This window comes from Prorops nasuta, unplaced genomic scaffold (genome assembly GCF_024137725.1).
Source record: "Prorops nasuta isolate Cenicafe-Biocafe unplaced genomic scaffold, Cenicafe_Pnas_1.2 PNAS00007, whole genome shotgun sequence".
In the NCBI taxonomy this organism is placed as follows: Eukaryota; Metazoa; Arthropoda; class Insecta; order Hymenoptera; family Bethylidae; genus Prorops; species Prorops nasuta.
The window spans coordinates 2,272,320-2,286,281 of NW_027116804.1; the positions used below are offsets into that span (position 1 = coordinate 2,272,320).

The 13,962-nt window shown below is 33.9% G+C and overlaps 1 protein-coding gene across 1 annotated transcript; it reads left to right on the forward strand.

Annotated features, from left to right (window-relative positions):
• The first annotated feature begins 10,034 nt into the window (after positions 1-10,034).
• Positions 10,035-11,713, forward strand: Blos4 (biogenesis of lysosome-related organelles complex 1 subunit 4). Its single transcript, XM_066729277.1, has 5 exons — positions 10,035-10,698; positions 10,777-10,848; positions 10,908-11,123; positions 11,199-11,387; positions 11,481-11,713. The coding sequence occupies exons 1-4, from the start codon at positions 10,618-10,620 to the stop codon at positions 11,298-11,300; spliced, it is 471 nt and encodes a 156-aa protein (XP_066585374.1). The 5' UTR covers positions 10,035-10,617; the 3' UTR covers positions 11,301-11,387; positions 11,481-11,713.
• Positions 11,714-13,962: the final 2,249 nt, after the last annotated feature.

The following is a 13,962-nucleotide window of genomic DNA, read 5'->3' on the forward strand; positions in this document are numbered from 1 at the left end:
CAAATTTTCATTTCAGTTGGGTAGACTGTTTGCTACAGTCTGTGTGTATTACCAACTTTTAATCTTTTTGCTATAGCGCAGTGAGGCCAGAGGAGTACGGACTGAAGTTAGCCAAATGGACCACGAATCAATTTGGCCCAGTGTACATACATACGGTAGTACACAGTGGGAAATTGAATCGTGTGTGCTTCGGCTAGCTTCACTATGTATTTTAACGTGCAAAATGATATACAACACTATAGTTTGGAAGCACACACGATTCAATTTCCCACTGTGTAGGTCAAGTGTCCTACTTTTCGGTGGGGATAAAATGGCGGCGACAGGAACGTTCTTGCATAGTGCGTATACAATCTACCATAATCATGATTCAATCCCCTTAGAAGTATGTCACGTGATTTATAGTACAGTCTGTACCAAATGTACTCTAATATCATTAATTGTGACAGATAATTAATATGTCAAAAAAATAATTTCTTAAAATTTGATTTAAAGAGTTCACTCTGCGTCAGCAATAAAAGGAAGGAGTTTAATTGTCAGATAAATAACTTGCTAATGATTAAGATTTCAAGTTTATCCTAAATAAAGATCAGATACTTTGCGTTATTTATGATGTGTTACAGGATAAAAGGCAGAGGAATACAAAAAAAAAGATGTTAGACAATTAAACATCTTTTATGTGCTACTATTTACAGCATGAGAATGTATGTAGATCAACTGGAATTTACTCAGAATGTCCTGTTTTCACATTGAGAGCTACTCATTATGAATTCTTCTTGGTTACTGGTGCACTGTAAGCTTAAAGGAACATCCTGATTTTTAATTAAAGACTAATAGTGATTCCACTATTATTTAATTTATTAACGCTACTGTTAAAAAGGAATTATTTTAACAAAAGCTTTTTTAGCCACTGGGGACTGCCTAGGTGAGTTATTTGTGACAAATTGACACACTTTCAGTAAAATTTCCTAGAATAGTATATGGTTTATCGCTTTTGTTTTAGCTTGTTAAAACAAAAGTCATAGACAATATATTGCTGTAAAAGCTTTATTGAAAGAGTGTCAATTGGTCACAACTCTCTCGAGTGGTCCTCGCAACAGGTTTAAGGATCTAATATATTTTACTTTTCTAGGTTATTGAAACTTATCACAATAGGAAAACATTTGCAGAGAATATCAATGAAGAATCTTTTTAAAGGGAGAGATAATAGACAGTTCCTGTTTCTATTTATGCAACTTTTAAAGCAGTTATAATTCTTACAGGTAATAGTTTGATACAGTATTCTATTATTGTAATAAACATTTTAATTTTTTTAGTCAGTTTAGTAAAAATGAATGTGTAATAAAATATATGTAGATATTTAAACGAATATAAAATATATATATAAAATATTAAAAGACTAAATAACATATTTTTTGTAAAAGCTTAGATGAAATGTCATTAAAATTTACATACAACAGACGCATGCTTACGGTTTAATGTTGATATTTCTATTGGTCATGTTCTTGCGGCACCTGGTGGACTGAAATCAATAATAATGTTAAAGTATGTGGATTACATTTCCATGCATGTAGAAAGTACATAAGACAATCATATTTCTTCTGAACTTCATACCCAGTTTCATTTTTGTTCTAAGAGATAAACTTTTATGTTGAAACTTACTTTTAATATATAATAATTTATCACTATCTGCTATACTTAATTCTGCTTTCTTGCAGGGTATAGTATCATCTGTGGAATAATACATTAATCAATATGGTTTAGCATCAGAAATAAGGAATGTAAGTCATTTACAGAATTTAAATTTCCATTTTAATAAATTTTACCTGTGTTTCTTAAAATATTTCTAATCTTGTTTATCATAGATTTTTTTTTAAAAGCAGATATAACTAAAAAGTGTTTTATTTTTGTATTTTCTTCATCCGTTGATTGCATCAATTTCTTCCAACCCCTATTTAACCAGTTCGCATAATTTATTTCATTTCTTGTTCTATTGCTGGCTGATATGTTTAAATTATTATTTAATTGAGAAATCTCAATGAAGGTTTTGATCATCAAATCTTTCAGTTTTACTGCAGTTATTGAAATAGTTATGGAATATTAAATAAAAAAAAATAATGGTTTTATAATATATTACACTAGATTTAATATTGATTGATATAGTTGAAAATCAGGAAGCATTAATAATAATACTTTGCTTTTCTATTAATTTATAGAATGTAAAGAAATAGAAAGAAAAGAGAAAGGGAAAGAGAAAGAATATTTACATATTAATTTGTAAAATGTTGGCTTATGCTTCACTAAAATATTTAGAGACCTATGATAACGTTCTTGACTGTTATTGGGACTCACATCTTGATTGAAAACGCTAAGTATTTCACTATTTGTTTGTTTAATCCAAAACCTTTCAATTGTGACGTGGCCAATTCTATGCGTTTTGGTGTCGTCACAAAACATAATTAGAAAGAACTATCGCACACCCTCGGATATAACATTCCGAGTTAATACCGTCAATCACATTAATATCCGATAATTGTGATATTTTGGCCCTCTGTCACTTACAATTTTATGAGCATGTTAGAGTAAGATTTTACAGCTCAAGGTCAAAGGAAGCTCCAGAATAACCTTGGAATTCCACCACAAACAAAGGTTAGAAATCTCATTTTCTCATTCATTTCCGTTTTATGTCGATGACGACATATGTTATTTTATTTTATATTAGACTACGCTTTGTAGCTCATTTTTGTAAAGTGTTTGCTCTGTAAATTAAACTCTCTGTACGGCGTGTCGATCTGGGTGGGGGCCTTGCCTCTCCTCCTTCTCCTCCATCACCAACCTAGAGGAAGACTACGTCATCGGAAAAATCATCGGAGGGAATACCGCATTTTCGTCTTCTTGCTATCGACCAACGAGGGATTTCGGCCAGTAAAAGGACAACACCTAGACTTGAGAAGATCTACCGAGGTCAGGATGCAGGAAGAACTACATTGGAGCAATAATGGAACTATCGTGGAGTCCTCCAAATTCGAGGAATAATTACATCAGAATGGGCTATCATCACTTGCTCATATTCTCCTACGGTTTTTATCCATCACTGGTTCACGAACGGCGACAGCCTATACCTCACGCTACCGCTATGCCTACCGACAATATTTAGAGTCGTTCAGGACAAGTCTTACTCCTGGCGACAGAAAGAAGAGAAAACGAGCTATCGACCAGGATCACAGAATATCGTGGATCCTCGTAATTATTCGGAAGTACGATCGATATCCGAACTTTTTAATCAGTAGGTGGGGATAATCGAAAATTACCGAAAGTACTGTCCTGCTATCGTCACTCTTTGGGTATCGCTTACGAGAGGATCACTTACTCCTTGTCTACCGCTTACGAGAGTAACACTCGTAATTTACCTGTGAGAAGAGTCATTCGGAATATAGCTCTTGGAGCAGTAACTTCGTATTCTGACTTTGAGTCGAGACCTAGCTCAGAGAGGACTCGTATCTTAGTCCTTACGGGAGGAGAGACTCATATTCTAGTTCTTGGAGCATTAAGAGTCGAAATCTAATGCTGATGGGAGTCTGACGTGAACTCTGGAGCATCCTGGACCGAACACACTACCGTTCTTCTGAGGCTTTTTGACGACCAACTGACTGTTGTTTCCCTGCCGCTTCCTGTATCCGAGAGGAAGACTTATAGACTACCGAATAGACGAGAGTTTGCGGATTGGTGAGTGCCTCATTCAGGTCGACCTAGTGATGTTCAATAAGTCCTGAAATATCGATATCTAGTATCGATAATAATTGATATCTAAGTTATTGATACATATAATATATTACATAAAAGATATCAATATTATAGATATTGCTAACATTTTTTACAATCGATATTTTTTATGTAACATTATTATTTAAGTATTAGAATAATAGAGTATTAATTATTCATTAGTCTTTAGATTATATTTATTTATTGTAATTTGTACTTTGTACAGGCACAGCCCTTTTACAAAACCATAATACTACAATTACAAGTTAATAAAAAAATACAACTTTTACAAATATAATTAATTAATCAAAGCGCCAATCGTCAGATGATAGGGTCGATAAAAAAAGGAGATTCTGAAAGTGCTCCGATGTCAACCGACTTCTTTTTTCCGTTAAAATCAACGCAGCTCGTGAAAAGAGTCGTTCTGAAGGCACCGAAGTACTTATCACCGTTAAATATCGAATTGCAATCTTTGATAATTCCAAATCTGAGCTTCGAGTCCAGAACATTATAGGATCCTCATTTCTTCCTATAACTGGTTGATTTAAATAATACCTAAAATTCTCCGGCATTTCACTTTGACTCTGACTTTGTATTTTATTTGCGTGGCTCTCTAGAACTAGCTTCTCATGATGACTCCAGAAATTTGCTTCAATATCAGTAGACTTACTTTGATTTTGATTGTTAGGATTGTTTTCACAGCTTGCTTTTGACGATTCTAGAATAACGCTATTAAGTAACTTAGTTATTTTATTGACAGCGCTTGAGCAAGCAAGTTTATCGGAGAAATACAAGCGTTTGAATCGAGGATCCAATATGGTTGACATAGTTATGGTTGGCATGCTTTCTATTTTTCCAAATCGATATATATAATCATCTGTCAACAGCTTTTTCATTTGCCTGCCAAGATCCGTATCCACATCGAGTGAGTCTAAAGCAGCGTTGCCAAGTGTAGTATAATTATACTACCGTAGTATAATTTTCCTATAGTGTAGTATCCTTAGGATACTACGCTACAGTTTCTGTTCCCTGCGGGATCCTACGCTATAGTTTCTGTTCACTGCGGGATCCTACGCTACAGTTTCTGTCCTAGCGGGATACACAGTGGGAAATTGAATCGTGTGTGGTTCGGCTAGTTTCACTCTGTAATTTAACATGGAAAATGATATACTACACTATAGTTAAAAGCACACACGATTCAATTTCCCACTGTGTACTACGTTTTGGCCATTAATCTTGAGTCTTGACGAGGGGAAGTTAGAATCAGAGGGGCGAGGAGATTTTTAGGGAGTTTGTCCGTAGCTGTCAAATGGCGCGATTAACCCTCAATTTTATATCATCAACAAAAATAATATTTTCGGAAAACGATTGTGGAAAAGAAGGAAGGATTTTAATAAATAACAGAGAAGACAAAATATATCAGATGAGTATAAATTAATAAAAAAAATGAAAATTATTGTGAATTTTAAGAAAATATACTTTGTGGTTATTTTATTTTTGTTACAGTTGAAATCCGGTTATGATGACTTTCAATTAAGGAAAAAAGTAATTATAGACTAATAAATGAAAAAGTATTAAAATATGAAGCACTTCTCTGTAAGGCCCAGTCATTTCAATAATTGTGACTTAATGTTATAATAGTGAATGTGTAAGCGATTAGTGCATATACAACAAACTCTTATTGTAAATTTAATAATCTTGTATGACAATGTTTTAATTGCTATTATTTTAAATTAAAGCTAGTTTAATTAACATATTTTTATTTCATCCCTTTCTCAAAATTCTAAACACATGGTAATTACCTATTCTTGTAGTAGTCATATATTCGTTAAATTACATACAAAATTACAACTGTTTTATATTTGTAAAGCATAGCTGTTTGTTGCAATGATTTTTATTATTCAATGTGAGACAAATCGCATTTTGTTTAGGCAAATGTCTTATTTATCCGCCACATCCTTCCATATCTTATGCGACATTTATTTGGCTCCGTTGCACTATTTTCTTCCAGTCTATATCATATAACATTAATTTTCTAATCATTTATACATACACACAGATCTAATAATACTGCTGATCTGCAATTATTTTTGTAATTGTTGAAATGATTGTTAAACCATTATCTTGTTTAATTTGTACAATGGACATTTGAATGATGCTATTAAAATTTGGCAACTTTTCTGCGAGATATGTTCTGATAATATTTGTGAAGATAAAGTTCTTTAAAAGGTATATGTATACTGCTGAGTTCATCTTGTTTTCAGCTTTAAATAGTTTTCCAACTACACGCATGGATATCTATTTTGAATATAGAATACATATTTCATTACATCTATTATGATATTGTTAAGATTGATAGAAAGATATCAATTCTTTGAAAATGATATATTATATATCTAGTAACTGGATTAATTAAGGTTTTAGAACAGATAAATTTCACAAACAAATAGGTCTAACAAAATATGTATTATATATTGAGGAATGATATCCAAATGTGAATTATTTGAAGCTAAAAGCAAGATAAATTCAGCAGTATCCTTAAATGTATTGGAGAACAACATCCTCTCAAATTTAAAGAGAAGATATCCTATGGAAGAGATGCCAAACATTATAAGTAAAATAATTCAAGTGTCCATTCTTCAACTTTAATAGAACAATGGTTTACCAATCATCTTGACATTTATAAGATTAATTAGTCAATAGAATAGCTATATCTGAGTGTATATAAAAATAGCAAAAAATTAATCGTATATTTTGAAAACTAAAAGAAAGAACTAACAAGGCAAATAAATGTTACATAAGATATGGAAGGATGTGGCGGATAAATAAGACATTTGCCTAAACAAAATGCGATTTGTCTCACTTTGAATAATAAAAATCATTGCAACAAACAGCTATGCTTTATAAATATAAAACAGTTGTAATTTTGTATGTAATTTAACGAATATATGACTACTACAAGAATAGGTAATTATCATGTGTGTTTAGAATTTTGAGAAAGGGATGAAATAAAAATATGTTAATTAAACTAGCTTTAATTTAAAATAATAGCAATTAAAACATTGTCATACAAGATTATTAAATTTTGTAACGAGGTTCTCTCGTTACGTATCAAGATACCGGATTTAATAAAGAAACTAAAGAAAAGCTAACGATTAGTAGTGGTTATTTCAAACCCTACATTACCGACTCGGTGCATAGGTTTCCGAGTGGACAGGAAGTACCGTCTAGGAACATCCCTGTGGACCGTCAGAAGACCGGATGAAAAGACCGGCGCTCCACTTAAAAGTCCAAGCCGACCAAGCGAGCAAGGCAGGGCTGTGCCAAGTAACTTGGTGGCTTGAGACGAGGAGAAGTGGGCACAGGGACTCCTGCGAAAGGCGAATTCTCTAGTCCCCTGAGGAGGGGGAAATAAGAGAGTGAGTCGGGCCTGGGACGTCGCGCAAGGCGGACGTACACCACACCGGCTCACCGATGGGTGTGTCCGTGTGCGTGAGGTGAGCTTGCTCCCTACGCAACGAACACACTGTATGCTATCGATGCATAAGGGGCCTGTGCAGGTATGGTAGGTTTCTGCTGCATGCCGGGTGCCGCCGCTAAGTCCATGGCTACGCGCATGGCACCGCGGACTTGGGCATTGCGGGGATGCACCACCCTGACAGCCCCTTATGGGAAAAGATCACGATAATGTTCTCGTCTCCTCACCTCCCCTCATATGTATGAGTGGGTGGGTGGGAGAGTGTGTCTATTGTCGCGAGGCTCGGGCTACCTGTAAGGAACCCTCCCCTCTCTCCACGACCTAGCACACTGAGCAAACCAGGCTTCCGTACCGTCCTCTATGCACTACCAATCAGCCCATTGGGAAATGCATACGATTGGAATGGCGGGGTAAGACCCCTATGTTAACGATGGGTTGTTGGTCACCCACACGACCAACTGGCGCCCTGAAAGTACCGAATGTAAGGACGGCCGAAGGTAATAGGAAGATAGCTATCACGATCAGCCCATCGTGGTAGAAGAATCCATTACAATTTACAATAAGAGTTTGTTGTATATGCACTAATCGCTTACACATTCACTATTATAACATTAAGTCACAATTATTGAAATGACTGGGCCATACAGAGAAGTGCTTCATGTTTTAATACTTTTTCATTTATTAGTCTATAATTACTTTTTTCCTTAATTGAAAGTCATCATAACCGGATTTCAACTGTACCAAAAATAAAATAACCACAAAGTATATTTTCTTAAAAATTCACAATAATTTTCATTTTTTTTATTAATTTATACTCATCTGATATATTTTGTCTTCTCTGTTATTTATTAAAATCCTTCCTTCTTTTCCACAATCGTTTTCTGAAAATATTATTTTTGTTGATGATATAAAATTGAGGGTTAATCGCGCCATTTAACAGCTACGTACAAACTCCCTAGAAATCCCCTCGCCCCTCTGATTCTAACTACACAACGCCGCGACGCAAGATTAACGGGATCCCTCAAGCCCTCTGTAGCCAACATTACGGAACGAAAAACGAGAGAGAATTGTCCAGCGGTATTTTTCGACCGATTTCAATGTTTTTTGGCTTGTTGGAATTGTTAGGACTCGCACCGTGTCATAAATAAAGCCGTATTTTCCAAAAAACGTAAAAAAATAAAATTGTTTAAAAATTTGCATTAATAATATTTAAACGCAAAACAAATTGAAAAATCGGGCTTCTTTATGACGAGGTGCCAAACCTAACGATTCCAACGAGCCCAAAAACATTGAAATCGGTTGAGAAATAGAGCCGTACCATTGTCCCGCGTTTCTGAGGTGGACGAAAAGCAAAAATTTTAAGAAAGAAAGCTAGGATTCCTCCCCTCTCGCGGATCACGCTAACGTGTTCCCCCACTCTAGCATCGAACCTTACTGCGAAGCTTTCCTCTCATATTTACGCTATTCTCCTATCTGTAGCTATACATATATAAATACTGCTAAAATAATGTTGAGAACATTTCATCTTGCCGATATAATGAAATTGCTAAAAATGCAATTATCATTTTGAAATAAAATTGTAGAAAAGGAGATTTCGTAATGCTTGAAATATAGGGCATACGGCGAAACGCGGGACAATGGTAAAGTCGTATTTTTCAACATAATTTGATGAAACTAGTAATAATTAAAGCCATTCTTCATGTAGATTGTCCTAAAGAGCTCGCATTTTCGGTAAAGCTTATAGTTTTTCAGCTATGAACGATTGAAGTTGCACGGCGCACAAATACATATTTCCTCTCCCGCTTAGATCAGCTGTTGCGCACGTCCATCCTCAATCGCTCATAACTGGAAAACTATAAGCTTTATCGAAAATGCGAGCTCTTTAGGACAATCTACATGAAGAATGGCTTTAGTTATGACTAGTCTCATCAAATTCTATTGAGAAATACGCCTGTACCATTGTCCCGCGTTTCGCCGTATGCCTTATATTTCAAGCATTACGAAATCTCCTTTTCTACAATTTTATTTCAAAATGATAATTGCATTTTTAGCAATTTCATTATATCGGCGAAATGAAATGTTCTCAACATTATTTTAGCAGTATTTATATGTGTATAGCTACAGATAGGGGAATAGCGTAAATATGAGGAAAGCTTTGCAGTAAGTTTCGATGCTGGAGTGGGGGAACACGTTAGCGTGAGCCGCGAGAGGGGAGGAAGCCTAGCTTTCTTCCTAAAAATTTTTGGTTTTCGTCCACCTCAAAAACGCGGGACAATGGTACGGCTCTATTTCTCAACCGATTTCAATGTTTTTGGGCTTGTTGGAATCGTTAGGTCTGGCACCTCGTCATAAAGAAGCCCGATTTTTCGATTTGTTTTGCGTTTAAATATTATTAATGCAAATTTTTAAACAATTTTATTTTTTTACGTTTTTTGGAAAATACGGCTTTATTTATGACACGGTGCGAGTCCTAACGATTCCAACAAGCCCAAAAACATTGAAATCGGTTGAAAAATAGCGCTGGACCCTTCTCCTTCGTTTTTTGTTCCGTAATGTTGGCTACAGAGGGCTTGAGGACACGTCCGAATCCGAAAGCACTGAGAGCTTATTATACCTAAAACACTATACTTCGTTTCTTCTCTGTGAATCACACTTACTATACATTTTGCGTGGTATATTCAATTCTCGCCAACAAACTATACAGCGTAGTATCTTCCAACATGGCGGACTTGGCAACGCTGCTCCCGTTTCATCTCTGGTTACACATTGACACTTCTCTATCAATGTGTTGATGTGCACGGTACCTATACGCAGCAATCTTTCTTACACATTCACTATTATAACATTATGTCACAATTATTGAAACTATTGGGCCACACAGAAATGCTTTATAAATTAGTCCTTTTCATTCATTGTTCTTTAAGTATTTCTTTCCTGCGCTTTAAATTCATGAAGAATAGGATTTAGCCTGTAACAGAAATAAAATAACCACAAAGTATATTTCTCTATAAATTCACAATAATTTTCATTTTGTATTATTAATTTATACTCATCTGATATATTTTTTCTTCTCTGTTATGTATTAAAATCCTTCCTTCTTTTCCGAAATCGTTTTCCGAAAATATTGCTTTTATTTACGATCCAAAATTGAGGGTTAATCGCGCGCCATTTGACAGCTACGGACAAACTCCCTAGATATCCCTTCACCCCTCTAATTCCTACTTCCACTCGCCAGGCGCAAGATTAATGGCCGAAACTGTACTCCTGTGTGGAGTGTGCAGGATTAAATTTTCTTGTTTAAATTTTTAATTCCCATTTGTTTCTTTAAGTCTAACAATTATTCACAATTTTTAATAATCATTCAAAAATAATTCAACAAAATGGCAGTACAAAAGCCAGATATGATTGATGAGTTGGCAAACTATTATCAAAATTATTTAAAAGTTGATATGTTTAATAAAGTAAGCGTTTAAAACATTCCATTCATTATTCTACTTAGTTTATTTTATCACATATCTTTCTAATAATATTGTTCATAGATGACCAGTGCTAGAATTATTATTGAAGAGATGATAACAAGAATGGAAGAGTTTGATTCAATTCTTAGAATGGTAATTAGTTAATTATTACTTAATCAATTTTCAGTTGTCATTTTTATCTACCTTAATAGATTGAAGCGGAAGAATTTACAGAAGAATATTACAAAAAATTATTAGCTGCTCAAGCAGAACTATCAAGAACTTATAAAGCAATAGATAAACTAATGTTTATTACAGAAACAATAAATTGCAATTTAACTGCTTTTGAGCTAGCTTTAGATAGAGCTGAGGCCAGTATGAAAACCTCTGATAGCTTCTTTACATTGCTAAATCCATTATCCTTCTTCGTAAGTATTAAATCGCAAAATATATCATTAATGACTTTGAAAATTTTACACTTGTTTTGTGTTATTTTATTTCAGAAAAAAAGTCAAGAGCCTGTATCAGCAAACAGTATATCAAACTATGAAATACCACGAGTTTATGATTCTGATGAATTCTTTATGAATAGCTCTTATACATAGCTCCTTGGGAGTTATTTAAGAATTATTTTTAAGTGATATATAATGAGATTTCTACTAAACAAAATATTGTTTTATTGGAATATTCTGGTAAATATACTTTTTATAACAATTTGAATTTGAAATTAGCAAGTTTACAAGCTACAAGACTTTAATTGAGCTTCTTTTTCACCTGAATGACAGCCACCAGCTATACAATGGCGCCACCTTATTTTCTTTCCTCGGCCACAAGAAACATTACAGCAGGACCACCTGCCCCATTGGTCCCAGATTTTCTGTAGATATTCTAAGTTACAGAAAAAAAGTAACATTTGTGAAAAAAAAATTAATATAAAAAGGCATGGATTGGCCAAATATATTTATTAATTTATTAAAGCACGTCTTTTGAATAAAACTAACAAGCTGCAAAAGTACAAGTTTTTAACTGCGCTTCTTTTTCTCCCCAAGAGCAACTCCCACCTATACAATGTCTCCATCTTCTTAATTTTCCTATACCGCAAGTTATGCTGCAAGTAGACCATGCTCCCCACTCATCCCAGATTTTAGGGCTTCTACTTGTAATTCTTCCTATGAAATAATTTATTCATTTCCAAAACTTATTCCTACCATATCATAAAAACAATTGGATCTTTTAGCAAATATTTGTTTAATAAAAATCTGAGTTAACATAAATATAATTAAATTATTAGTATTTCCAGAGTACAAATGTATCAAGAATTGAACTAACCCTATGTGAAGATATCAATCAGTGCTTGTTTGATTTATCTAAAGTTTAATTTCACTGTACTCAGTAAAATATAATTTGTATTTTATAAGTTACATTCTAAGAATTATAAAACTTCATAAAACAATAGTTTCAGGTATTTATAATTATATATAGTGCTTCATTTGCATCGCAGAAGTGACTAAAAATTCATCTTCGTAAATATAAAAGATACTGATTCTTTTCATAATACTTTACACAATAATTTCAATTCAGATCCAAAAATGTTTTATGTAAAGATAATTAACTTTTATAGTTAATAACATCTTTGATTTTTATGTCAATGCTCTAACATGAATTAAGTGAAACACCTAATAGACTGAAAAACCACTTAAGATCTCATTTTGAAATGTGCAGTTTGTTTCTAAGCATCAGACTTAAAGAAAGCACTGATCTTGACTTCTTTCTCTTTAATAGGGAAAAGAATCTAGAGCTGCTTGTTACTTGTTTTGTTATTTAAGTATATTTGAATGGAGATATACTACCTTGTGTTAATATACATTGCCATTCTAACTTTACACTATTTAAGTATTTTACGCATTCGTAAAAGATAGGATTAATATATAATCAAATTAAAATTTTTTGTTGTGAATGGTAAATTAAAAAAAATGTTAAGTTAGTAATTATCCGTTTCAATTTATCACCTTCTCGTTTTAAGTGCGGTCGATTATTTTCATCCACAAAATCTTCGACAATTGCTTGAAAACTTTCTTGTTCATTAAGAACAGAGTTATCAGCATATTCTTCGTATTGACTGAAACAAGATATTTATCTATTCATTAATTATTTGTATGCATTTAAATATTTAAATATTCTTAAGCATTTTATTGACCCTCCACCATTTATGTTGTATAAATCTTCATCCAATTTCAAGGTTTTAAAATTATCGGTGTTACAACTTATACTTTCTGTTTTATTTAAACTGGAAACTACTTCAATGGTACAAAATAACATGTACAGCAAACACAGGGTTGCCAAGTCCGCCATCTTGTGAAATTGAATAGGGTCGGACCAGTGATGCCATGACAACAGTTGAACGTTGAACAGGGAGGGCAAACACACAAAGCCGTAAGCCCCTATGAGTGTGAAGCCGCCAGTCAAGAGGAGAAGGTAGGGGGGTAGTGGCAGAGATGAAACGGGAGATTGCTCATGCCGATTGCCGTGTCCCGACTAGTCCCGAGGCAATCCTTGCCGGTAGGCGGCGCTTCGATCCCATCGTATATATATGTATATCAAACAAATCATCTGGAAGTCATATATTTAAATTTAAGAAGGATATTGTAATAATAATGTAGGGTATATGTATAATAATTTTATTAATTTCGTTTGTTAACAAATTAATGCTATTTTCGTGTATCTTTCTACGCTAAAATAAAAATATTTTCTTAAATTATAAAATTATCTAATGTAGATCTGTTTTACCCTATTCGAAGCTCTACCGTGTTGTTTCGCATCAGTTTCGATAGATGGCGCGAGGGCATAATCATCTGGAAGCTAAACGATGGGATCGAAGCGCCGCCTACCGGCAAGGATTGCTTCGGGACACGGCATGGCAATCTCCCGTTTCATCTCTGGTAGTGGCTATTTTGCCCGAAAAAATTCTAGGCCAAAATGGCGGTGGCGCATGACCATCTACAATAAATGTGAAAATGACTTGTTATTCGAATAAGGCACACCCTAGCGTTGAAAAGTGTAATTAAAGTTAACACAGAAGAATGAGGAAAATTATTATATTTATTTTCGGAAGTTTTGACATTTACCTGAAAGGTTATTGCCGGCAAAGAAATTAGTATTACGAATAAACTACAGAAGTAATAATGTGTAATGTAATTATACGCAAGTTATCAGGAACAAATATCAGATAAGTATTGTGTATGTCATATAAAAGTATATAATTATTTT